General features: G+C 44.3%; 1 protein-coding gene across 4 annotated transcripts in view; it reads right to left on the bottom strand.

Moving 5' to 3' along the window:
- SLC5A1 (solute carrier family 5 member 1) overlaps nt 1-27,404 on the bottom strand; it is a 53,128-nt gene that overhangs the window by 1,746 nt on the left and 23,978 nt on the right. For all 4 annotated transcript variants that reach the window (XM_049698049.1, XM_004283674.4, XM_049698050.1 and 1 more), the window contains 10 exons: nt 26,711-26,815; nt 18,848-18,953; nt 17,689-17,769; nt 15,797-16,017; nt 15,416-15,551; nt 13,907-14,014; nt 10,005-10,155; nt 7,905-8,073; nt 3,404-3,619; nt 1,797-1,902 (listed from right to left, as the gene is read on the bottom strand). In XM_049698049.1, coding sequence (XP_049554006.1) covers nt 1,797-1,902; nt 3,404-3,619; nt 7,905-8,073; nt 10,005-10,155; nt 13,907-14,014; nt 15,416-15,551; nt 15,797-16,017; nt 17,689-17,769; nt 18,848-18,953; nt 26,711-26,815 — 1,399 coding nt within the window. The remainder of the gene's footprint in view (nt 1-1,796; nt 1,903-3,403; nt 3,620-7,904; nt 8,074-10,004; nt 10,156-13,906; nt 14,015-15,415; nt 15,552-15,796; nt 16,018-17,688; nt 17,770-18,847; nt 18,954-26,710; nt 26,816-27,404) is intronic.

Here is a 27,404-nt window from a genome sequence, read left to right on the forward strand (position 1 = left end):
TATTCATAATTAAAATGTTATGATCATATCAATATCAGTCATGATGACAATGGTGCTGGTGGTGATGATATGGGGATGATGATGATGCAGCTGCAAGTTTCCTCATGCTGCCATTTCTCAGAGAATGTTGAGGGTCACACCTATTGCCTGCAAAAGCCCTCAAGAGATCTTCATTTTTTGAACTTTAATAGGGCAGAGTGTTCAGTCTGATTTCACCATGAGTTCAAGAAACAACAGAATTCAAGTGCTGCCAGGAACCTCAGAAGTCACTAAGCCAGTTCTCTAGTCAGTGTAGGAGTCTCCTCTATGGCATCCCTGTTAGATGCATACTTGCTGCCCACCCCTTTCCAGACAAACACAGTTAGAAAACTCTTCCTTAAGTATCAGTAATGACGGTGATAACTATAGCCAATTCTTATAGTGGAGGATTATGCTTATAGTGGAGGATTATGCTATGAAGTGTAACCTATCATTTAGAATACTTTTGTGAGGAACTTGACCTTTAGAAAAATGGAATCTCTTGCCCAGGGTAGTAAGTAGAGAATTCAGGATTCAACCTCAGTTCTCCCCAAATCCAAATACCACACAGTTTCTGCACTATCCTGCCTCCATACTTCAAGTTAAATTGGAAGAGTTCTTTCCACCCATCTGTCTTAAGCCTTCCCTGTGGTGCAGAGCTAATCTCTTCTTCCACATTAAAACATGCAAAATATGCCTCATCCATGTTCCTTTCAAATCTGATATTCTCACTCAATGTGGAGACATTTTGAGGGGTGGGAGAAGTAGGGGGCATGTTCACACCTGCCTGTCCCAAGGAAGCAGGAAGGGGCAGCCTTTTTCAATACCATGGCCAGCTGCCTATGGCTCTAGGTTCCTTCCAGCACTTGCAGGGTTACATTTCAGAACTGAGAGGTCTTTAGAGATCTCAGAGCAGACTACATCAGAGCTGGGACCATAGGCAAAGCCTCTCCCTTCCTGGGCCTCAATATCCATGTCTGTAAAATGAGGTGATAAGACCAAACAATCTCTAGGGCCCTTTCCAGAGCTAGTTCTATGAGTTTCCTGATGGCCAGATTCAGACCTTGTTGTGCAGCATCCATGCTCCCCTTCAGATGGAGTGATGAGACCTCCAGCCCAGTACCAGGTAAAACACATATGACCTTGTGCTACCACACTTCTGCACACTGCACATCACCACAACCATCCTCCATGTGTGCACCCCTCCCATCTAGGGAGGAAAAGCTGCAACACAGAAGTTGAGGAAAGCATTGCTCCATGATCAGGATAAGTCTCTTGGCATTGCCTAAGCATTATCTTACTGGACTTCCAGGGAAATTTGATTTTTTAAATATGATGTGGTAAGCCGGTAAGACACAAGACCCTACGAGCCTCTATCCCATCCCCCTGATATCACTAGAACTGACCATAGCTTTGGTTCCAACTTCTTTCAGCTCACAGGCTATGTCGGAAGAGTCCTGAGCCTTCCCTTGTCCCTAGCCAAGCCCCAAACCAAGTCAGGGTGGCATGTATCTCACCCACGCTTACTCACTGAGCACTAAAAACCAGGGACTGAAGAGCTGGGATGATTTGGTATCCCCTTCCTCCCCTTGACCAGACCTTGAGTAAACTATTCAAAACCCACTTATCCATCTCACCCCACACCCCACTCCTCACTCCCCTCTAGTAGAAAGATCTGAGCTTTGATGAGGCACTTAGTGAAGGCTTCAGTAAGGTGGTCTTGCTGTTGGAGGAGTAACTCTTTAGGGCTTAGGAATAGGCTCTGAGCCACAAATCACCTGTTTCAATGGTCTCCTCTGAGGTTTCTTGAATGTCCTCCTCTTCTGCATCCAGGTCAATACGCTCCTCTTTGCTGTTACGCAGGCTCCAGCACAGGCGGTAGAGCTGTGGAGAAAGCAGAACAGGTTAGCAGAAAGATCCAAACAGTGTCTTGGGCCAAGAAGTTGAGAGAACAAAGAGATGTATATCAAGAAAGGAAAAGGAATGTGGCTCTCAATACCATAAAGAACACAGATAACAGTTCCCATCCACAGCACTATCTCTAAATATGCTGGGAATGTGGATATAAATCTTACACACGTGCACACCAGCCCCTATGCTATGTGCATATTCAGAGGCTATGAGACTGCCTTGAACATAGAAATGTTTTGAATGAATGATCTCTTGTTACATATGATAAGTGAATTTGTTCCATTTAGCACCTGTGCTGGGAAACAAGGCTAGACACCCATTTATCTAGACCAGCAGTGTAAGATCAGGTTTTCTGTACTATATTATGGGGGGAGAATTGTAGACTCATAAGCCATTTAGAACAGGGAACAGCTGGAGGTGCAGTTTCTATTGACATAAAACCAGAAACTACTTTACTTCAAGAGGAAGCATGGAATTAAATGTGTTTGGGGCTACAATACTTTCAAAAACTGAGACATCAAGAAGCAATTAATACAACATAAAGTGAGCCTGTGACAGATTTGGCCACTAACCATGATGGCGGTTCTGCTGCTATAAAAGCAATATTTGTTTGATATTAAGGTTGGTCACAGTTTTGAAAATTTGGCAGTGAGACTGAAGGTCTCTCAGGGATTCCGTAAGCCCTGTATTTGTCCACGCACCAGAAAGGGATAAACAAAACCCTTTCTCTTTCTCTACAGACAAATGCGATCTTGGGTTAACTCTCTAGCTCTGTTCCTTGGAAAACTGAAAAGGATAGAATGTCACCTGTGCTGGGTTATCAGACTATATTGCTTATGGTAAAAATGACCCATAATTGGTAATCTTCATCTGCATTGGGAGGGCTGCGAACATACCCTAAACCAAGGGTGACATCTAGAGTTAAAGAAGAGTACTTGCGATTTTTAAAGTCTTGAATCAATTAGACTTTGATACTATTTGAAATTTCTTAAATTCTATGGGCAACTGTTTGGAGGCTTAATTGGGAAAAAATAAAGGGTAAATCATACTTCAGATTTCCCTCAACGTGGTGATTTTTATAACCAGGTATGTCCCTTGCTGGGACCCCTGGAAGCTATGACCAGGAGATTGTTACAAGAAATATGTGTTGCTATCTGGGGCATAAGCATCTAAGCCAGGGTGACCCCTGTGCCTGCCCATGTGATCTCATTCCCTTGTACCGAGCTGTCACTTGGGGAGCAGGATCCAGAGAATAGCCTCTGGAGTGAAATGAGGCCTGCTGTGAGGACTCCTGCTGAAGACACACTCTTAACACTGCTCTACTGGGAAACCATGTTTTCTGTCCTGTATCCTTCTACATGACACCAAAAGCAAGGATGGCCTATTTTAGTCATGTGAGTTGGTGACGTCTGATTGAGCCAAAGGCAACCAAGATGAAACCAGGGCAGGACAGGTCTCCCAGATGGATACTCACATGCACATCTGGAATGGGCTTGGTGAAGAGGGAGACAGCCAGGATGATGATGAGAGAAATGACAAAGAGGATGATGGCAAAGTACAAGTAGTGTACACCACAGATAATTGTGGGACAGTTGCTGGGCTCCATGCAGCTCCCAGTTCCATAGGCAAACTCAGCAATCATACGGGACACCCCAATCACAAATCCAATGATCAGTCCCCAAAAGGCTCCCTGTGAAAGAAAAACCAGGGTTAAGAAACACTGTATACAGAAAACAGCTGCACATTCACTGTGGGGACAGAGGCAAAAGAATAACAGTGAGAGAAATGAGAGCTCCAGGCTATCTAAAACGGAAACAGTGGAGTTCAGAATACGGCTAGGAATGTTACATCAGGCCTTCAGTGGTTGCGTTTACCACGTTTCAGTAATGTGATTTTACGTAAGTCATAAAACAAGGATTCACAAGATAATGGAGTAAAGTGCCTAATAACTGGTTAGAATAGCAACCTAAGGCCTTAATTCCCTTTAACTTTAAAAATAATTTGAATTTCTCTACCTGCAGCTACTTTTACCATCAGCCTCCAGATTTAGGCACATTCAGATGTACAGCAATTACTTGTGAAGTAATTTGTATTCTTTGAAGACATGGAAAAAGAAATTGGGTCTTTTGGGGACAGAGGAGAAAGGAATTTTCCATCACCCCCTTTTATAGATCCAAAGTCACTGTTTTTAATTTGAGAACATAAAATTATACTGTGTGTTTTTACATTAAATTTTGGGTTTACATATTAGAATTATGGAAAGCCCTTAAGAGACTAGTAACATTGGGGGACAATTTTTCAGGTTTTTAAAAAAACCCTTTCTTTCCTCCCTCCCTCCCTCTCTTCCTTCCTCCCTCTTTTCCTTCCTTCTTTCCTTCCTTTCAGTCAGTTCTCACCTAGAGGACAAGGTCTGAGTCTACAGGTCATATTTTAAGAGGATCAATGACAAAGCAGAGTGAGCACATAGAAGGGTGGCCAAAAGGAGGCTTCGTGATTTTGTCAAGTGTTGGTCTGAACAGCTCCTTTGCTAGCCATCTGTACCCCGACACTGTATATTATAGGTGTGCTAAATTACCAGCTATTCTTTAAACGTGTCATGTATGTTCGTGTCCTGTCTCTTTGCACAGGTCATTCTCTCTACCTAGGAGGGCACAGGTTCATCCCTTCCTGGGAACCTTGCCCTAGCTGGAAGGTCTCCTCTCCTTCTGCCTAGACAGAACTGGGTGGGTGCATCCTCCTTGCTGTGGCTGCAGCACTGTGGACACACCTCCACACCAGCACCGACCACACTGCCATGTAATCATGCATTCGCTCCTGTCTCCCCATCTGAACTGGGAGCTTGCTCAGAGAAGGAACCAGGATTCATTCCCTGCGTGTTGCTAATGCCTAGCCCTATGCTGGCATCTGGAAGTGTCTGCTGGATGAATAAATGAATAAGGAAGAAGAAAAAGAGGTCCCGTTTGTCCCTCATACACTTTTTCAGTAAAAAATTTATTTCTTAATTTTAGTTTGTGTGAATAGTATTGATAAAACTCGCTTAGGTTTTCCTTTTCTTTTGGCAATTAGTCTGCTCTTATTCCTTTAGTCTCTATTCTCAAGAGGCTCTTGAAAAATCTGGGGGACTTCCTTGGCAGTCCAGTGGGTGGGAATCCACGCTCCCAATGCAGGGGGACTGGGTTCGATCCCTAGTGGGGGAACTAGATCCCACATGCATGCCGCAATTACAAGTTTGCGTGCCGCAACGAAGATCCCGCGTGCTGCAACTAAAACGCAGCAACAGCCTAAATAAATTAATTAATTAAAAGTAAAAAAAAAAAAAATTAGTGTAGCTTAAAATTTATTAAAAAGAAAAAAAGAAAAATCTGGGATCCTTTGAAATTTTCCTCAAGACTTGGTCACCCCTCAGCAAACAGAGTGCGAGATGAGTCCTGAGAATCACTTTGCAGTCTCTGTGTGCTACTCTCCAGAGACTCTGGGCCAGGGCTTCTCACCCTCAGCACTGTGACATTTGGGCTGGATAATTTTTTGTTGGGGGAAGTGGGGTAGGAGGGTGTCTTGTGCATTGTAGAATGTTGGTCTCTACCCACTAGATACCAGTAACATTCTCCAAATCATAACAATCAAAAGTGTTCCCAAATGGGAATTCCCTGGCCATGCAGTGGTTAGGATTCCGTGCTCTCACTGCAGAGGGCCCTAGTTTGATCCCTGATCAGGGAACTTTAAAAATCCCACAAGCTGCACGGCGTGGCCAAGAAAAAAAATGTTCCAAAATAATGAAATAAGGGCTTCCCTGGTAGCCCAGTGGTTAAGAATCTGCCTGTCAATGCAGGGGACACGTGTTCAAGCCCTGGTCCGGGAAGATCCCACATGCCGCGGAGCAACTAAACCCGTGCGCCACAACTACTGAGCCTGCACTCTAAAGCCTGCGAGCCACAACTACTGAGCCTGCGAGCCACAACTACTGAAGCCCGCGTGCCTAGAGCCCATGCTCTGCAACAAGAGAAGCCACCACAATGAGAAACCTGTGCACCGCAACAAAGAGTAGCCCCCACTCGCTGCAACTAGAGAAAACCCACATGCAGCAATGAAGACCCAACACAGCCAAAAATAAATTAAATAAATAAATTTTTTAAAAAAATAATGAAATAAGAGAATGTTGCATTTATGATGTGAAAATTAGTCATCTCATTTCCTAATTAAAGAGATGAATTTAGTGCACCATTAAAAGAAATGTTCCCAATACAGTAGTTATTGGGTGTTTACATACCCAAAAAGCACTCCCTTTAATAACTTGGAATACTTCTGAAGTTAGTTGAAGAGTGGTTATAAATAACTGCCAAATAAAGGAGAACAATGCTAACAAAATGTGTTTATTCCTTTCAGAGTGTCATAGACATGGACGTAAAGATATATAGCTATATCTCCTACCAAGGAAATCAAAATAGTAGGATAAACTGAACCTTTCCTTAAGGAATTTTGAAATGTAGGTAATAATCTGGATTTGGGGTATCAAAGCAATTTCTGTTTGACCAAAATTTTAAAATATGAAATATAATTTTAAAATGTTCACAGATACGAAAAAAAAATGTTCCAAGACATCACCAAATATCCCCTGGGACAGGGAAAAATTACCCCCAGTTGAGAACCATGACAATCTATTCCAATTCTTAGCCTTACTTTTGTTTTTAATATTTATTTATTTGGCTGTGCTGGGTCTTAGTTGCGGCACGCGGGATCTAGTTCACTGACCAGGGGTCGAACCTGGGCCCCCTGCATTGGGAGCTTGGAGTCTTAACCGCTGGACCACCAGGGAAGTCCCTAGCCTTACTTTTTGAAAGCTCTGGTCCATTGCTGAACTGAGTCTGCTTGTGGCCCACTGCAATACCCAGTTGGGCTTCTAGCCACACTTTCCTTACCTGAATTTTAGAAATCTCCCAGTGAACCAGTTTCTGTCAATCCCTATTGAAACGTATTCCAAGATGTGTGCCAATTTCCCTAACTTTCCAAGATCACTTGCAGGTTTAATTCTGATCTCTCAAGGCCACTTATCCATGCACCCAGTTTTGTGTTCCCAGCAAATCTGGACTATGTTCCTAATGGCAAATGACAAAGGAAGAGAGACACGTGTTGTGATTCACACACCTCAACTCTGGGTCACTGCAGTGAAGTGTTTCCCTGATATATATCTGTCTCTGTCCTATTGAGAGAAAGGGGTTGTCTAACCAAAAATACATCATTGTTTATATTGTTTCAGACAGTCAGCTACACAGTCAACACCCCTACCCCTTCCCAATCCTTCCCAGGCATAGAGATGGTTGGATACAGAGACACTGAGCAACATCCCAGTCAGAAGCCTTATCCAAAGGCATTCTTTTCGTGGTGCTTCAAAATCTGCAACGTTGCCCCACTGATGGCCCAAATTCTTCAGCCTGGCTTTCAAAGGGACTGTGCCTAGTCTAACCTTAACCTGCCTTTCCAGCTGAGTCTTCCATTATCCACACACACAAACTCTCTCAACAGGTGAGATTCCTGACAGTCCCTCATCCCTATCCTGCTTGAGTATCACTACTTAGTCCTTCACTGGGCCCTGAAAAGTGCTGGCTGGAAAATCTAGCTCACTGCCGAACCAAGGAGGTAGCCTGTGCTAGAACTTCCTCTGGAGCTGCTCACCCAGGGGCTACAAACTTCCCAGGGAGTGCCATGCAGTTGGGTCAAAATCACCAGGAGTGGATGGAAAACATACATCATTAGTTGGGAATTAATTTGGAACCTGCAGCAAAGAGAAGAGGGAAGTCTGAGAGAATGTGAACCCAGGAGAGTCCCATGGTCCCTGGAGGCTTTTCCATATAAACCCTCAGCAGCACATTCATTCCTGCTTAAGATCTCTGGGAAACAGAATCCCTCCCAGAGAATATACAAATCCAGATGGGAATTTCTGTTCCAGAATGATTTTTCTAGACATGTATGATACCTACCTGCTCATTGACTCTCTTGCAGAAAATAGCAAGCAGGAAGACAGCTGCAATGGGTGGTCCCAAGTAACTGGTGATGGACTGGATGTAATCAAAGAGCTGCCCACTTTGTGCTGACTGCACAATGGGGACCCAGGCAATGCTGATGCCAATCAGCACCAGCATGAACAACCTGAAATCAAAGCCCCCACAATAGCGTGTCAATAAATGCCTCCACATGAATAAATATATATCACTGTGTATATATATATGTGTGTGTGTGTGTGTGTGTGTGTGTGTGTATAACTAGCAAATATAGATGTACACATAAAAATAGATAGATAGATAGATAGATATAAAGTTTTATATGACCACAGCAAGGAAAAATAATTAGCAAATTCACTGAGACTCTTTTCTTCTGTATTCTGCTTCTTCAGGAAAATCTTCTTCACCTGTAAGTAAAATGCACTTGATTTTCAATAGTAAAGTAGACCCAGTAACTACCAGGAGAGAATCCCACTTTGAGAGGCAGTGGAGTATAGGAACAGAGGTATGGACCTTGGAGCCAGCTCTCCTTTTTTTTCCTTTGGCCACGCCACGTGGCTTGCAGATCTTAGTTCCCCAACCAGGGATTGAACCTGCGCCCTTGGCAGCGAGAGCACGGAGTCCTAACCACTGGACCACCAGGGAATTCTCTAGCTTTCCTCCTTTTGAGTTTCACTTCAAGTCCTGAACAGATTGGAGTGTTCCTTATAACCTCTGGATTTAAATAGAAGGAAGGCTGTGATTGTCTTATCTCTCCTACCTGAATTTAAGGCAAGAGTCTTAAGCTAACCTTTGCGGGGCAGTGTTTTCACTTACATATTTCTCCCTCTAAAATGCCCTTCCCACTGCCTCCCATTTACCCAACTCTTATCCGCCATTTTGGATGCTGCTCCCCCAGGAGCCTTCCTCAGCTACTGCATGGTGCACTCATCTATCCCTTCTCTGAGCCCTTGATTGCTCTTACAGGTGCCACAGCAAAGTTTGGAATTGTTTCATGTAACTGTAAGTTCATCTAGGACAAGGACAAACCCCTGGGCAGCAGTCATTGGATGCACAAAAAATATATGAGCCCCAACATAATCTCAGGCCAAGAGGTCCAGCCCTGAGCAAAGCAACAAAATGGTTTTCTTCCCATGTTGCATCTTGAGCCTTATAAATAGCAGAAAAACACCAGTAAACTTCTTTCTAAGGAAAACCCAGTCAGGGTAACTGTGCTGCTTCCGGGTGAAGCAGAGTGGTGGACTCTGGCCCAGTGGTCAGACCTCCCCTGAGTGCCAGGTGTCTCATCTCCTGAAAGTGGCCTGCCATTTTCCTTTCCTTCCTTTGCCCTAATCTTGCTCATGAGATTTATGAGGTGGCAGCATTCCCTGGGAACCTTTCCCTTGACAGACATCCCAGGGACTTTTTCCACCTCCCCTGAGGAGGTTGGCCTGCCTTAGCCCCATGGAGAGACACAGCAGAGCTTCTGCTAATCCTCTATCCAGAGCATCTGCTCCATGATAATCGGGATAATGGGCACACCTGACCCACGGATTAATGCTTACTGCATTCAGTATCCTGTTGTGCCCATTACAAGCGTGCACATAGCCTGGTATTTTAGACTTTACAAAGCATGTTCACAAGCGTAATATCACCAAATCCTCACAATGGTCCTGAAAAATGTTACAGCAAAGGGTCAAGGTACTGGAGGCACCTGGGTCTAAAAGAAGTCCAGTGAGGAGAGCTGCAGTGTGGAGGGCTGAGAAAGAAAGCGTGGGACAGCATAAAGGGCCTTGGACAAGAACTCAGTTGGCCATGGGTTCCAGTCCTGCCTCTGCTTCCTGATTTGGGCAGCACAAGCCTCATCTTGTTTATTGATAAACTGAGGTTAGATTCAATGATCTCTGATGTCATTTCCTGCTTCAGAAGGACATTGTTTGATGCTCTCTAATTTAAAGTTAAATGCCACTGAAAGCAAATATAACTTGCCACAGAGGTTACTCCCATTCTACCCAGCATGTACCAATCTTCCCCAGCTTGAGGGAAACTCTCTGATCATTCAAGCTTTCTATGGTGCATGACAGGGGGAGCTGAACTTACCTTCCTGCAATCATGAGCTCTTTCTCAGATGCTCTCTTCCGGATCTTGGTGTAGATGTCCATAGTGAAGAGGGTGCTGGCACTGTTGAAGATGGAGGTCAGGGAGCTCATGAGAGAGGCCAACATGACTGACAGCATCAGGCCTCGAAGTCCTGAAAGAAAAGGAGGTTCTGAGTGGTACATGGAGAACCTCAGGTCTTTTGTGCTTGGAAAGTGTGAAGACTTAGAAAGTTTTTTGCCTTCTTACACCACACCATATTCTCTGATTTATCTCTCCAGAAAGATTAGAACTTTAAGGAATGGACTGTAGCTTAAAAATACATTGTAAGCCCACAGCAGTCAACAAAGAGCTAGGGACAAAATACACATGAGGTAAATGCTTTGCTGTTGGGTGATTGATGGTGGTGGCGGTGATGGTGGTGGTGGTGATAGTGTTGTGTGTGTGTGTGTGTGTGTGTGTACGTGTTTCCATCTGAGCAGACTTTTACAAGGTCTCTCACTCAAAAGATTAATGATAATGAAGAAATAGTTAAACTAGGATTCAAAAGACAAGGTTTCAAGAAAGTGAAAAGACAGCCCATAGAATGGGAGAAAATATTTGCATATATCTAATAAGGGTCTATTATACAGAATATATAAAAAATTCCTACAACTCTATAATAAAAAGACAAATAACCTAATTTAAAATGGGCAAAGGACCTACACAGACACTTTTCCAAAGAAGATAAAGTGGCTAATAATCACATGAAAAGTTGTTAAGCATCAGGGAAATTCAAATCAAAATCACAATAAAATACTTCTTTGTACCCCCTGGAGGGGCTATAATTTTTAAAAAGACAGATAATAACAAGCATGGGTAATGATGTGGAGAAATAGGAACACTCATACATTGCTGGCAGTAATGTAAAATGGTACCACCACTGTGGTAAATATTTACTCAAATAGTTAAACATAGAGTTAACATATGACCCATCAATTCCACTCTTAGGCATCTACCCAAGAGAAATAAAAACATAGGTTTGTACAAAAACCTGTACATGGGTGTTCATAACAATATTATTTATAATAGCCAAAAAGTAGAAACAACACAGGGTCCATCAACTGATAAATGGATAAACAAAATGTGGTATATCCATCCAGTGGAATATCACTTTTAAAAAAGGAATGAAATACTAGTACATGCCTACAACATGGATGAACCTTGAAAACATTACGCTAAGTGAAAGAAGCCAGACACAAAAGGACAAATATTGTACATGATTCCATTTATATGAAATGTCCAGACTAAGCAAATCCATAGAAACAAAAAGTGGATTCGTGGTTGCCTAGGGCTGTGGGGTGGCTAGGATGAAACATAGAGTGATTGCTAACGGGTACAAGATTTCTTTGGGGCATGACGAAAATTGTCTAAAATTGACTGTGGTGATAGTTTCACATCTCTGTGAAATACTAACCAAGGAGAGCACGAGGTTGTCCCTACTGAGGCTAGGAGGCCAGGCCATGCTGAGGGCCCACTATTGAGAGTACAATCCCAGAAGTAAAGGTAACCTTAGGTGTCACCTAGGCCTACCACCCATCTGATACACAAATCCTTTCCACAACTTTTCTTCTGCCTAAACCCTGCAGCAACAGGAGCCTGCTCCCTCTTGGACAGTCCTAACTAGGCAGATATCTGCCTGTTGATAGCCTCAGCCACCCACCAGAAGCGGTATTACTCTTCATCCATTTTTCCATCTTTCACATATTCAAAGACAACTCATATTCTCTTGAACTCTCTCTTCTCCAAGCTAAACATCTTCAGTTTCTTGTACTATCCCTGTATAATAGAACTTGACATATATCTCTACTAAACTTCAGCTGGTTAGCTTTGAGTCAACATTCCTGCTTCTTGAGATCTTTTTGGAACATGGTTCTGTCACCTTCTAGGTATTGTATCTGTAAATAATTTTATAGCTGTGTTTTCATCTACAACCTCACAAGAAGAAAAATAAAGGTTGCCTATTCTGATTATTTTGTCATTTGTTGGGACATTTTTTTTAATGGTCCCACTTGAGTGTCTATCATGTAGACTACAGACTATTGGAGTTATAGTAGGAGTTATAAAGACCATCTCATCCAACTATCTCATTTTTCAATTAATAAAACAAAGATCCATTTCAAGGAGTTAGTAGGTAAGGCTTCAAGTCTTAGTTCTGCCATTCGCTCGGAGTTACTTTACCAGTTAATTGCTCAGCTGGGATAGAGTTTTCTTCCCTCTGTATGATACTCTTCTCAGACTCACGTTCATTTATTCACACAACAAATATTTGTTTAACATAATTTTAGAGCAGTCCAGGCAACAAGTAACGATATATCAGAGTAGAGTGATGGAGATAACAAGAGAAGGAGGTAGATGAATATAAGAGATACTTAGGAGGTAAAATGGACAGAGTTTGGTGATGGATTGGTGGGGGAATATTTACTGACTGAGTGAAGGAGGCTGAATCTGCAAATGAGACAAAAAGGAACAGCTGGAAAGGATGGGGGCAGGGGGCGGGGGGGGAGGACAAACAGAAGAGGATAGTGTTATGGAATCCAAGAGAAGGGAATAACTCAAAAAAGATGAGTGATCAATAATGCTGAATGCTACTGAGGGACCAATGGAAAATATCTATTTGATCTAGCATGGAGAGGTCATTGGGGAATCTGGTGTTTACAGAAGCCAGATTCCAGCCAAAAGGGAGGAACGACAATGGTACATGCAAAAGCAGCATTTTGGTGTCCTATGTGCCACACAGCTTTCTGTCATGCACAATCCACTCTAGCACAGTATTCAGAGCTACAGTCCTCACCCAGGATCTGCCAGTCTAAGGAAATAGCATAAGCACGCCACAGAGGCCAGAATCCCAGCCAGAACTCTAAAAGAGCCATGATTCTTGTTAATTGCAACCTTAATTAATAAGCAACCCAGCTCAGTGGAATAGTTAACTATTACTCCCATTTTCATAGAAGTTGAATGCAAAGGGTTTGCCCAAGGTCATCTATCCAGTCTGTGGTTTAAAAAAAAAAAATCCAAATTCCTAAATTCTAGTCTTCAGCTGAGTTAACCATGCCAGACGCTGAGTTACTGTGTGGCCTTGGAAAAGTCACTTTCTCTCTGTAGGCCTCAATTTCCCCAACTGTAAAATGAACAGGTTTGACTAGATGATCTCCATGTTTCCTTTCAGTAATAAAATTTTATGTTTATTCTAAATTTTCCTGATCAATACCTTTGAATTTTTTGTCTCCTGGGACCCCTAACCTAATGAGATTTCCATCCCTTAAGCCAGAATTAGATTTTTCTTCAACATGAAGGTGAACAGTAACCATACAGGTCTACCCCAAAACTAACTATTCTGGACTCTAAGTATTCACTTTCTTAGGACACCACATTCTGTATAATGAGAAACCCCCTTGTATCCAATCTACCTACTGCCTTGAACTTCCTCATTCTAGAGCTAAAATTGCTCTTTGCCTTTCTCTCCATGTTTTTCTTTGGAACAGCCTGGAAGTCAATTCATTCTCCAGGTAAAACTCCATTTAGTTCAAGCCTCATGTTAATGTCTGTTGGAGAGCATCGAAAGACTTTCTAGATGAGCATGAAAAAGTCGTGTTTTTCCCTAACATGTTTTCAGATCATCTCCTTTCCATGCCTGACTGATGGACAAGTGCCAGGACTCATGGAGCCCAACCAAGCCAGATGTCTCCTCCCTACTAAGGCAAGACCTGCTCAAAAACTGAGGATGCCCGGAATGAGGCTTTCCCTACTAGCACCCCAGCCTCAGAAACGGCTTTGCCCCAGAAGGCCCACAGACCGCTATGTAGATACAGCCCAAGCCCAATCAGCCTCCCAAGAAAGACCCTGCCAGCAGGGACAACTCTCACCATTGGGCATGAGCTCCACCACCAAGGTCGGGTAGGCCATGTTGGTACAGCCAACCTTGGTGCCGCAATATTTCTCACACTCCGAGGGCACAGTGCAGGCAATTTTTTCTGAGGAGAGATGAAGAGTCATGTCAGCAAGAGACATCCGGGAACTATTTCCAAGATTCACCTTCTTAAGACAGGGCTTCAAATAGGATGTTCCTGCCCATGGCCCTGACATGGTTCCACAAAGAGCACAGCTCCCACTAAGCCCTTCCATGCCATCCCCCTGCCCTGCTGGTTCTGACCATTCCCAAGCTCTGCCTGGGGAGGAAAGACAGTTCCTAGGCAGATGAGGGAGAAGCAAAGAAATGCTTACGTAGGAAAGGAGAGGGCATGGTCCTCAGACTTTAGCTAGCTACTCTGCTCAGCAGTGACTGTGTTCTTGTTTCTCCTGAAGATCACAGTGACTTGCTGTTCCTAATTTTGAGGTTTGTTTTCAACAGCTCTTGCAAGTAGGGTTGAACATCTAGACAACTAAGGGAATTCTCCAGCGGGAGGAATGTGGGGTAGAACTTCCCAGATGTGGAAAATCTGGGCTAGAAATAGAAAGGCAGTAACCTGGGAGGGGAAGGGGACATGACCTAGAGACTTGGAGGAAGTTCTAAAAACTTCTATAGAATTCAGATCTACACGCATTTATTAGGTACTTACTACAGGTAGGTCATTTAGTGCTGCCCCATATAGTACCAAATCATCACAGCACCACCTCAAATATTTGTCTGTGTGTTATATCCATTATACTTTAAAATCTTCAGTTAGATATATTTTTCTCGTGACAGGTGAGCCAGTATAGGAGGGTGAAAGCACTATTAGGAGCATGTAGCCAACGGCAACAAGTGGCCCCAGACTGTCTTGTCTTCATTTTGGAAGGTGCTCATCAAACTTTCACTCTGTGGTGCTCTCTTTTTGCCATTATTTTATATTCCAGGAATCAGTTTGGACCTATGATGGCTGACCGAAAAACACACGCAAACGGAAGTGTAGGAGAGGCCACAAACAGGCCAAGGAAGAATCTAACACCCTGGATAGCAAAGTGCAAGGCTCGGGGCCCCTTCACAGAAATGGTCCAGGAAACAGGGCAGCAAGCAGTTAGAGACTGGCTGCGGTCCTTTGACATTAAGGGCATCATACACACTACTATAGCCTGGGGGTTGGGGAGAAGACAGAGCAAAAAATAAGTAAATATTAGCTAGAAGAAGCTATAGTTGGAGGCACGTCATGACTTCAGAGAATTTGCAAAAGGGGAAAAATAATTGCCAATGTAAAGAACCAGGGAACACAACTCCACACATTCTGTGGCCTCAAGTTGCTCACTGTCTGGGGCAGGGGGATACAATAATGCTTGGTAATCATGGCAAGAAAAGAAGAGGGCAGAAAAAAAGAAACAGGGATCTACAGGACTTTAGAAGTGACTTGGAGCCAGGAAAATGGAAGAGAGAGGCCAGCAAGTCCAGCAGAAGGCATCACCTGTGTATAGGATGCGGCTGATCATCCCTGGCATCACCATGAGGAACATGGGCAGCAGCTTCAGGTACCCACACATGATGCAGCCAGCCTTCACGTGTGACATGTTTTTGGCCGAGAGGCACCGCTGCACAATGACCTGCCCGGGAAAGCCCAGTGAGGGAGGGGTGTAGGCAAGAGACCCCACAACAGGCTCTAACCACCCCAGCTTCCCCCACCATCCCGGGTCTTTGGCCTGGCACTCCGATGTCACCGAGGCTCAGCAGCCCTCAGACCACGTGAGCCCTGCCCTACCTTTCCCAGCCCCACAAGCCACAGGCAGACAGGAGTCTCTGTAGCACCCTGGGGAAGACCCTCTCCTCCCAACACATCCAGCATGGGTACCTGATCTGTGCACCAGTACCACAGGGCGAGGATGGACAACCCAAAGATGAGCCCAGGCCATGGCAGGTCTCCCTTGAGAGGATCTCGGAAGATGTGGAAGGAGTCAGCCCTTGGGGTGTAGCATTCTTTCTTGATGGTGGTGTTTCCATCAGAAATCACAGTTGGAATGGCATTCATGTATTTCGTCATGAAGGCATCATACCCTCCCACTTCGTGAAAAGCTGGAAAACAGTGGTAACATAAGTCAACATCATGAAACTCTCAACTCTTCATAGCAGTTTCTTCCTGTGGATGCCTGAGAAACCCACAGCCAGAGCCCTCACTGTGGGGTCTTGGGCAAGTCATTGTCCCATTCTGGGCTTCAGCTTTCTCATCCATAGAATGGGATTATTAACCCTGCCCAGCCCCCTCAGGGGGCTACTGTGAGGGTCCAAAGCAACAACCTGTGAAAGTACTCCAACCATAAACTTCTTTACAAAGGGAAAGTATTTGAATTATTAAAAGAAAGACCTTGCTTTTGAACCAGATTCAAAGACTCTGTTTTTCCCCTCACCCCCTGCTATCAGCAGTGGCCTTTGGGATTCTGGACACAGACACAGATTAGGCCCCCAGTCCCAGCAGTGTGGTGGGATGGGAAAGAATGGGTGAGGAAGTCTGGAGCCCTGCCACCTCTTGGCTGTGGGAATAAGGCATTCCAGACCCTGTGCTGCAGAATAAGGCATTCCTTTCCCCTGCTCCAGACACCTGAGGACCACCGGGGAAAATCAAATGGAAGCTCTTGGAAAACATAGCATAGAGAGAGGATAAGAAGCTTCAGAGGACACACAGAGAGCATAGGCCCCCTTAAAAATAAAATGGCATTTTATGTCCTCCCATAACAAGTACCTCTATTTGTAGGGTTTCCAGTCTTGTCCTTAGGATTTCATAGACAAATAAAATTTCAAAACTGAGAGGACGGGGATTACAGAGTGGCTGATTTTTTTTTTTAACATCTTTTTTGGAGTATAATTGCTTTACAATGTTTTGTTAGTTTCTGCATATAACAAAGTGAATCAGCTATATGTATACATATATCCCCATATCCCTTCCCTCTTGAGCCTCCCTCCCACCCTCTCCATCTCACCCCTCTATGTGGTCACAAAGCACTCAGCTGATCTCCCTGTGCTATGCAGCTGCTTCCCACTAGCTATCTATTTTACATTTGGTAGTGTATATATGTCCATGCCACTCTCTTACTTCGTACCAGCTTCCCCTACCCCCACCCCCACAGTCTTCTCAAGTTCATTCTCTACATCGGCGTCTTTATTCCTGTCCTGCCCCTAGGTTCATCAGAGCCTTTTTTTTTTATTCCATATATATGTGTTAGCATACAGTATTTGTTTTTCTCTTTCTGACTTACTCTGTGGCTGAATTTTTAAAGTTTACCAAATCAGGAAATAAATAAGAAAATGGTCATTCATAAAAGAAAGGACATTTAACATCAAAATGTAGATGACATAATCTGAGATTTAAGATGCAACATTTAAATATATTTAGCCTAATAGATATTTAGCCTTATCCTTTTTAAGTCCAGTTTCTCTGTGGAGAGAAGACCTCTCGTGACATCAGCGGCCCACACTGGGGCCCACTGGCCCAGACTGTCTAGAGAGGGCAGCAAGGAATCCAGGTATTGTCTGGGCCGGGCCCAGCCTGAAACCTCCAGGGCTAGGGAAGGTGTCCCTTGCACACCCACAGTGACTGCCAATCTAGGCCAGTAGACTCCCCTGGGGAGAGCAGAGCATACCCAGCTCACTGTCTAGGAGAGCAGCAGACAGGGAGGCTGGACTCGTTTTTTCTCCCTGGGCCTCTACCTCTGCCCCCCGACCTCCTCAGCCTGCCCCAGCCCCACTTACCAAACCCAGTCAGGATAAAAGACCCCACCAGCATGATCACCGTCTGCAAGGTGTCCGTGTAAATCACAGCCGCCAGGCCCCCTGAGCAAGCAAAGGAGACAAGGCATCTAACCTCAGGTAGGAGGGCAACCTGTCAGCCCACCCTCACCCCCACGCGCACTCCTCTCCCTCTGCACACCTTCTGCACCCCTCAGTCTGCCTTCCTTTCCTTCCCTCCCTTGTCCTGTTACAGAGGTCTGCCACCCAGCATGTTCCAGTATCTCCACTTTTCACAGAAATGCTGGAAAGGCCTTGGGGAGAGAATGTTTCTCCCTATTTGAGGACGGAGAGCTTGATGTGACCGCTTTAAGCCAGGAAATGGCTATGGTGAGAAGCATCTGCGCAAACAAAGGCAGGGAAGAGCAAAGAGCTGACATCTCTACAAGATGTCTGGGGACATAACCAAATCAGTCCACTCTCTCTTCTCTCAGGCCATCTGAGTAACTTCTTATCCCCAGCGCCATGGGGCTCCAGCTGGGCAGCAAGCTCCATCGCTGGGCCTGGCTCCCCTAACTGGGCAGAGCAACCTCTGCAAAGGTGCCCCATGGTCACTAGTGCCGCCGGCTTCTCCGGTCACCTCTGGAGCCTTCCTCTAAGGTCTCTGTGTGTCACTCCCTCCCTTCCTCCCTACAGTGCCTCCCAGTCCCTGTCACATCAAATCCAAGGCCTCTGTCTGGCTTCCAAGGCCCCCGCACTGTGACCCCACTTGAACTATCAGGTCTTGGCATCGTCTACACCCCCCACCCTCAGCTACCTCCCATTGATGCCCCTCCTCCAGCTGAACTCATCTGCTTGCTCACCCTGCCCCGGCACTGCCACTCCCATTCCTTTGCACTGACTCCATTCCCTTGCTCACACCTCTCCCCGAGCCTGGCACTCCCTCCCTGCTTCTCCCGACTCAGCCAAGTTCTCTCCACAACCTGCAAAGCCAAACCCTGTCCCACCTCCTGTAAGAAGCTGTCCTGACTGTTCCCACCAGCACTGGATTTTTCTGGGGCCACCTACAACTGTTTCCTCGAACTGTTTCCTGGGTGGATCTCTTCCTTGAGAGGAGAAGCCACGTCTTCACAAGTGCCTAACCCCAAGCTGGGCTTGGGCTGAGTCATTCGAGGGGACTCACCTGTGATTGTGTAAAGGGCAGTGATTACCAGTAAGATAAAGATGGCCAGGTACAGATTCAGGCCCAAGGCCAGGTTGATGAATATGGCCCCAGAGAAGATGTCTGCCTGGAAGGAGAGAAGAGGTGGGGCTGGGGAGAGAGGGGCCACTGGCTGCAGGGTGCACGGGGCCTGGCTGAGGCATGTCAGTGGCAGGGACGAGGGAGGAGAACTTGGAGGGGTTAGCAGAAGCCGACTCCCAAGTAGTGCCGATGCCTGTGATTTCCGAGGCTCCACGTTGGCCCACACCCCTTTGCCCTTTGGCTGAACTCCCACAATTAGAGGTTCATATTTTTATCCCCAGTTGAGAATATGAAAGACAAGTAGTGTACAATTCCATGTATACAAGGTTTCTAAAATAGTCAAACTCATAAAATCTGAGACTGGAATGGCTGTTACCAGGGGCTGGAGGAAGGGGGAGTTATTAATCAACAGGTATAATGTTTCAGTTAAGTAAGATGAATAAGCTCTAAAGATCTGCCATACAACATCGTACCTAGTCAACAATATGTATTATACACTCAAAACCTGTCAAGTGGCTAGAGGGCAAGCTAAGTGTTCTTACCTCAATAAAATAAAAATAAAAACAAAAGGAGGACTTTCCTGGTGGCACAGTGGTTAAGAATCTGCCTGCCAATGCATGGGACACAAGTTTGAGCCCTGGTCCAGGAAGATCCCATATGCTGCAGAGCAACTAAGCCCATGCACTACAACTACTGAGCCTGCGCTCTAGAGCCCATGTGCCACAAATACTGAAGCCCACGCGCCTAGAGCCCACACTCCACAACAAGAGAAGCCACTGCTATGAGAAGCCCATGCACCACAACGAAGAGTGGCCCCCGCAAACCGCAACTAGAGAAAGCCCATGCGCAGCAACAAAGACCCAACACAGCCAAGAATTAATTAATTAATTAATTTTTTAAAAAATGATATGAATACCTGAGAGTCATGCTCTATTCCTAAATTTCCCAACAAGATTTATTCAAGATGATAATAGATATTACAAGATAAAAAAAAAAGAATTCCATAGTCAAAGAGGTCTGTGAAATACTGGATTAAATAAAGTTAAAGCAGTTTCTTTACCACACAACTTCTCTGAGCCTCTAATATACTGTGAATCCCCAGGAGGAAAACATAGTAAATGACCCTTCACAAACTTATATAACTATGGAACTCTGTTTGCCAAGGAACAACTATTAACACCTTGAGGTTCCTCCCAACTCACTTTGTAGACTGCTGCTCTAGGCTATTATCCTTCATTTACACCTCAGTGTAAAAGGTTTATCTGATCTATTCCCAAAAGCAAGTTTGAGTGCTGGAGTCCATGAGAGGGAAACCCTGCCTCACCCTGGAGTGGAGAGAGATGTTAGCTACATCATAATTTTATCTCCTCTGCACAGATGGGATCCATCTTGACTCAGACACAACCAGAGCATCACCACGAACCTCTTGTGTGGCAGGCTTGTTGATAGGTGGTTTTATCTAGATTATCTCATGTAAATTTAGGGAGAATTGCTCCCTCTTCATCCCCAAATTCACCAGTTCTTGATGCAGTTCTTTTTCTCCCTGCCTCATTTAGCTCCATAAAGAACCTTCTACTTGGCTGGATGGATATATGGCTATACACACATCATGTAGTAAAAATATTAAAAAATAGACCAGAAGAATACATACCAAGTTCAAGATAGTGTTTACCTCTTAAGAAGGAAGGAAATAGGGTCAAAAGGGTATAGATAAGCCTTATCTGTTATGTTTTATTTCTTTTTTAAAAAAATGATAAGCTGTTTAGATCTACAGAATCCTGGTGGTGGTATTAGTATAGTACTTTACTGTATGTTTGAAGCATTTCATTACTTTTTTATTTATAAAAATCAGGGACTGGATAGGGAATATACCACCAACTTTGATATAAAAGAACTCTCCTCTAATCCTATGAGATCATTTATTTCACAGCTCATCTCAGAATGCTCCTTCTCTAAACTACTCTTAGCTCTTAATAAAGAAGAAAAAAAGGAAAGAAGGGAGGTAGGGGAAAAGGGAGGGAGGGAGGGAATAAGGGAACAAGCAAATTTCCCCAGTGCTGCTAAGCAAAACTAACTTGAAGTGAACTAAACAATTATGGTCCTCTAGGCCAGGGGTCAGCAAACTTTTTCTGTAAAGGCTCACTTCATACATGTTTTAGGCTTTGCAGGCCATACAGTTTCTTTCCAACCTGCTCAAGACTGCCTGCCGTTGAAGCTTGAAAGCAGCCGTAGATGATACATCAATTAATGGGCATGACTGTGTTCCAATAAAACTTTATTTACAGAAACAGGAAGTTGGATTTAGCCCACCACTTTGAAAGTCTGGCTGAACAAGCTCCATGGAACTCACAGGGGACAATAAATACAGATCCAGTTGGAAAACCTCTTAGAGTAACAGTCTCTGACCATAAGCCTTGGGTAGTTTGTTTAGTCTCAGCTCTAATGTTTGAAATCCTGGGATTTTACATGTGTTCATTTGCTGCCCATTCTAGTCCTAGTTGTATCTGAGCACCCAGTAGATCTTGCCTGGCAATGAGGTTTGAGATGGAGAGCCCCATTACTCAAATTTCTCTTTCCATTTGTGAGTGAATGAACCAGGTGATAAGCATTCAAAACTTAAGCAAGCTCCGAAGCTCTTATTTTCACCCAAGGATCCAAAACAGATAGCATAGTTGCTATAAAAGTTTATTACAGTTGTGATCTGTGATAATAGCCCCAGGAAATATAAATAGGGACATTTGGTCATCACATGTAATTCATAAAATCTGAGGCTTTATCTCAAGTGATTGTGCACATTTGAATAAGACAGATAATGCCAGGAAATTTTACAGAACAGAATGCTTCTCCGAACTTGGTAAGGCAGGGTGCTGGGGTGGAGTGGGTGGGCGGGAAGGAGCCTATAAAATTCAGGATTACATGGAGGAATAATCAAGTCTGGGTGGAATAATCAAGTCTGAGTCTCAGAAACCAAAAGGACATAGCCACAAGATGGCAGCCATAGTCAAGACTCCACACCACCCCTGTTCAATGGCCTGGGCCACATCTGGGACTCTCCACCTGAAATGCATTTCACTTTTTCTCTCCTATCAATTACATGCCCACTGGATCCCTGCATCCTCCCAAAGCCTTCCTGGTAGGTCCCTGATTGTTCCCTGTCTGGACATGGATATCACAAGGCCACTCCTCTCTTCTTACCCATGCCTACACACACACACAACAATAGTGATTAATCTCTGTTTGTGTGCAATGTAAATACTTGATTACCTTACTTTGTTAACTAACAATTCTTTCCTTTTGTTCATAAGCCCTGAACTCGTGTATCTTAATGTGAGCTCCTAGCAAGTACAGTCAATATCAGTGTAATCCTTTTAAAGCTTTCATGCTCTGTGACCCATGGTGAACCTGAAGTCAGCCAAATTTACAAAGTCTTGCCTGTCTGACCCTTCCCTGTCCTTCCCCACTGCCTAGATGTCCCACCTGCAGATCCCTTATACACCCAGTGTGCAGCTGATGTTCTCCCTTTACAGTCCTCTCAAATCCTACTCTCAGAAACTCATTTAAATTGGAAGGTCACTTAACTGGCTATTTAAATTTTCCCCAAGGTCTTGAATTTTGACTTGTTTGTACTGGACTTAGAAGGCCAGGGGACATAATGTCAAAAGGTTTTGATTCAGTATCAGGGACTCTGCTTCTCAATCTAGTTCTGCTACTGTTTGACCCCACAAAGCCCCTTCTCTTCTCTGTAAAAGGGGAGCATAGATCATAGAACTAGATGATCTATCCTGTTATCCTATGCCTTCATCCCATCCAAGCACAGAGCAGAATTGTGAGAACACAGACACTGGGACTAGAGAGACCCAGACTCCAGTCCTGGCTTTGCAATACACTAGCTATGTGATTTGGGACAAATTACTTAACTTCTCTGAGACTCAGTTTTCTCCTCCATCAAGTGGAAAATTAAATAAAAATCCTCACCTGCACAGAACTCTTATGAGGACTGGAGATGGAATAAGTTAAGCCCCTACTGGAGACTAAGTAAAGCTATTGGCACCAAATAAAAGGCAGCTATCATCCTTCGTGTGCATTATTCAAGGGTTTGCTGGCTCTGGGCAGCAGGTGGAGCTGGTAGGACATTGGGCAAGGCCTCCAGTAAGGAACCGCAGAAATCACACAGAAAGGGGGCAAACCATACTAAGTACTGTTCAAAAGTAAAATTCAGAAAAAGCCATCTGCTGGGGGATGGACTCCATCAGGGTCTGAGCTGAGGGAGGCTGCCCCTCAGGTACCTGGGGGCTCCCAAGTCCAGGGAGGTTTAATCAGTAACCTGAACAATAGGTGAGGTAATTGGGAAGGCAGGCAAAGACGTTGAGCAGTAAGATTATTTTTATGACTACTGCTACATCAGCTCCAAGGGCAAAGCTCAGCCAACAGACTTTCACCGACCTGAACTGTGGACTTGGAGAAGGCTTGCTTCCAAGAAAGGGAATCCCAGTGCCCTCCTCTACATGCTTAGTAGACAGGTGCTATCTCACAAGCTGAACCAAGGAGCAAGAAGCAGTTCCCTCACCAACCTCCACTAGTGCCAGGGTCACCTCCCCACCCTCCCACTTACATTCCTTTTCTCCTCTTGCACCTGACCTTCCCTGCCTCAGGAAGCCCGATTTCTCTACCCCTCCCAGCAACTCCCAGTCCAGGCTATGCACACCAGTCTCCAAGGAAATAAGACTGAAATGCCCAGGGTTTTCATCTTGTAATTAAAAACTACCCTGAAGGAAAGGAGGAGAAAGTGAAGGAGGTGGAATCATCACATAGGCAGGGAAAGAACACAAGCACCAGTCAAGGGCAGTGGCACTTTATGTCAGGAAGCTGGGCAGGGAGGGAGCAGTAAGGCTGGGTGTCAGTCCCAACTCCAAGACAAAGCCCAATCCCGGAGCACATGTTCCCACTGAGACCATTCAGTGGGGACATGAAAGTCTCTTCAACAAATGGTTCTGGGAGAACTGGACTTTACTTCACATCATATAGAAAAATCACTCAAAATGGATCAAATATCTGAATGTAAGAGCTAAGACTATAAAACTCTTAGGAACAAACCTAGAATTCAATCTTCATGATCTTGATTTGGCAATGGATTCTTAGGAATGACACCAAAAGCATGAGCAACGAAAGAAAAAACAGATAAATCAGACTTCATCAAGATTTAAAACTTTTGTGCATCAAAGGACACAAAAGAAAGTGAAAAGACAACCTACAGAATGGGAGAATATTTGCAAATCATGTATCAGATAAGGGTCTAGTATTCAGAATATATAAAGAACACTTTCAACTCAACATCAAAAAAGACAACCCAGTCAAAAAAAAAAAGTGTATGCATGTAGAAAGTAATAACATAAAAGTGAAAAATTATTGTGGTAGGCTGAAGAGATATATATACGTTTCCTCTAAAGAAGCAATAGTCAAATGCAATGTGTAGATTTCATTTGAATCCTGATTCAAACAAATCAACTGTAAGAAGACATTTTTCAGATAATCAGGAAAATCTGGATATGGACCAGGTATTAAACTACTTAAATTAAGAAATTACTATACATTTTGTTAAGCATGATAATAGCACAATTGTTAAGTTCTTTAAAAGTTAAAGGTGCATTCCGAAGAATTTACAGTGAAATGACATGATGTCTGGGATTTGACTTAAAATACTGTTGGAGAAAAAAGGTGGAAGGGAGAGATGAACCAAGAATGGCAAAATATTGTTCATTGTGAAAGCCAAGTGATGAGAATTAGGTCCATTAGTACTCATTATACTATTCTATCTCTGCTTGTGTATGTTTGAAATTTTCCAAAATTAAAAAAATTGAAAATGTTATCTAATATTGTTGTTTTCTCACTTTTAAGTAATCAGGGCAATAAAAGCACGAGCTGCTATTTTTTCATTACCCTACCTAACTAGAGGAGAAGGCTCAGTTCAGATCCAACTGACTCAGATTTCAGCCAGGGCAGATCTTTTACGAGTGCTGAGATTGGTCCAATCTCACCTTTAGTGCTAGATGAGGAAGGACAAGAAAAAAGAGGAAAATTGACGATAGTCAATGAGATAACCCCTCTGATAGAGCAGTGAGTACTTTGTAACTGCTGGCTAAGGGGGAAAGCTGGAACCACTTCCTATGTGAGCACAGAAAATGCCATTTCTCTCTCTGCCCTTGGATTTGGCAATGGATTCTTAGAAATGACACCAAAAGCATGAACAACAAAAGGAAAAAACAGATAAACTAGACTTTATCAAGATTTAAAACTTTTATTCATCAAAGGACACTACCAAGAAAGTGAAAAGACAACCTAAAGAATGGGAGAAAATATTTGCAAATCATATATCTGATAAGGGCCTAGTATCCAGAATATATAGCCTTCTTCTCTAGCTAGGTTAGGGTGCTGAAGCAATCCAGGGAGCTTCTTACAGGGAGCGTCGATGGTTCTCATGTTCATCATCATCATATCTTACATCCCAAAAACGTTTCATGTTTTCAAGAAAATCCATTTGATCCTCCCTACCACCCAGGGAGGTAAGCAAGGCAGAATTTTTATCCCCATCCTACTCACAAAGAAGCTAAGCTCCAGAGAAGTAAAGCAATATGCTACTGGCCCCAGGTCACCACTGGCGAGCAGTAGAGCAGAAGCCCAGCTCCTCCACAACCCCATGCTTCCTCCAATTATTCTCCTAGATAGTTTTCTTATCAAGATCCTATTTTCTTTCTGTTATTCTTTATTCACATTTTCCTTCTTTAAAATTTTTTTTTCCACTGTTGCTTTAACCTTTATCAGACTGACAATCTCCTTAGGGGTTAAAAAAAAAATTCCAGGCAAGACCTATAAGCGAACTTTTTTCTTCCTGCCATCTTTTGGACTGTCAGGGGGAATATATCTCAGAACTTCAATGATTTCCTGGGTCTTTCACTTTGTTTTGTTTTACCATCAAAAGGAGTTGACTTGAACATTTTCAAGAAAGGAAGAGAAGTAAAGAAGGAATTCAAGTCTTGCTCCAGTGGGTCAGCCAAGAGCTCTGCACAGCTTTCAAACACACCGCAATGGCCAGCCAATCCCTGAGAAATCTCAGCTCTGCATATTGGGGCCTGCAGCTCCAGGTTGGCAGGGAGGCAGGCTAAATGGAAGGGGGTCCACCCCAGTGGTTGGGTTCAGAGAGAGCAAAAATCCCCTGGAGGGTTAGCAACTAAAGGCCCAGGGAGCTGATTCTGAATGAATATAAGAAGGCTTGTGCAGTGAAAAGGACAGTGAGCTGGAGCCAGCAGTCTGGGTTCTACTCCTGAGCAAGAATCTCCATGCCCAGAGTTTCTGTTTCCCTGTTCACGAAGGAAGAGGGGGAATCTCTGAGTTCCCTTCCAGAGTTGCCACTGACTGCCCATGTTTAAGCGCATCAGAAATGTCACTTGGAGCCAGATTCTGACCCTGACAGGGCATAAAGGCTTACAACTACCTCTAAGGTCGGGGCCAGCCCTCAGGCATCCCTAACTCCCTATTAATCTTCTGTTAGAACAGAAGAACAGCTTTCACTGAACCTTCTTGAACCGTTTATGTCTTCAACCTTCCCCACAGTAGAGGATAAGGAGTTCCATGTGTTCACTCCTTGATGTGTGAAATAGGACTTTACCCTAAGAAGCAAAAAGGCCTAAGGGACCGAGTTAATGGAAACATATAGCACTGCCCTTTGGTGGGCCAGCATGTGGTGAGGAGCGAGGGTAGGCAGGTTCTGAGACAGCCAGTGCTCAGCCCCTAGGGCGGAGGACTCACCGAGATCTTGGTGAAAATGTACAGCAACAGGGACAGAACAGAGAGGTAGACCTGGATCCGCTTGCCTCCAAATCGCTTCCGCAGGTACTCTGGCATCGTCACCACCTTCATGGGATGGAAGGGCGGTCACTGCCAGTCTGAGTGATCAGAAGGCCCAGAGCAAGCAGAGCAGAGGCATCCACCCCGGTGTCAGAGGTATGATCAAGGGTTAACCTTCACTGGTCAGAGAAGTCTTCGAGGCAGCCAGATGTCCCCATCCTCCATCCATTTGCTCATCTCAATCTCACATGCCCTACCACTGCAGAGGCAGCTGGGTAGCATCCCAGGACATAGAAGGGCCCAATAAACAATTTTTTTAATGAACACATGCCTGCACATAACCAAGAAGGCAGATCCTTGCCCTGAAGGAGGAGGGGATAGATAAATAGATAGATAGTCCTATACAAAGCACCTTCTGTGAACAAGACATCATAACCACGGTGGTACCTTTCCAGTGCACCAAAAAAGGTGTCCAGGCTGGGTGTGTGCTTCACCCTGCTCTGCACATAAGCCTTGCCAAGGACTGTGGCTGCAGGCCAGCTCAACTGCTCTCCCAGTTCCTTTCTGCAAATTCCAACCACACTCTGTCTCATGTTCTCAACCCTGAGCCTGCTGTCTCCTGGAATCAGACATGTATCACCAGCAGTCCATGAGC

Source organism: Orcinus orca, chromosome 15 (assembly GCF_937001465.1).
Source record: "Orcinus orca chromosome 15, mOrcOrc1.1, whole genome shotgun sequence".
In the NCBI taxonomy this organism is placed as follows: domain Eukaryota; kingdom Metazoa; phylum Chordata; class Mammalia; order Artiodactyla; family Delphinidae; genus Orcinus; species Orcinus orca.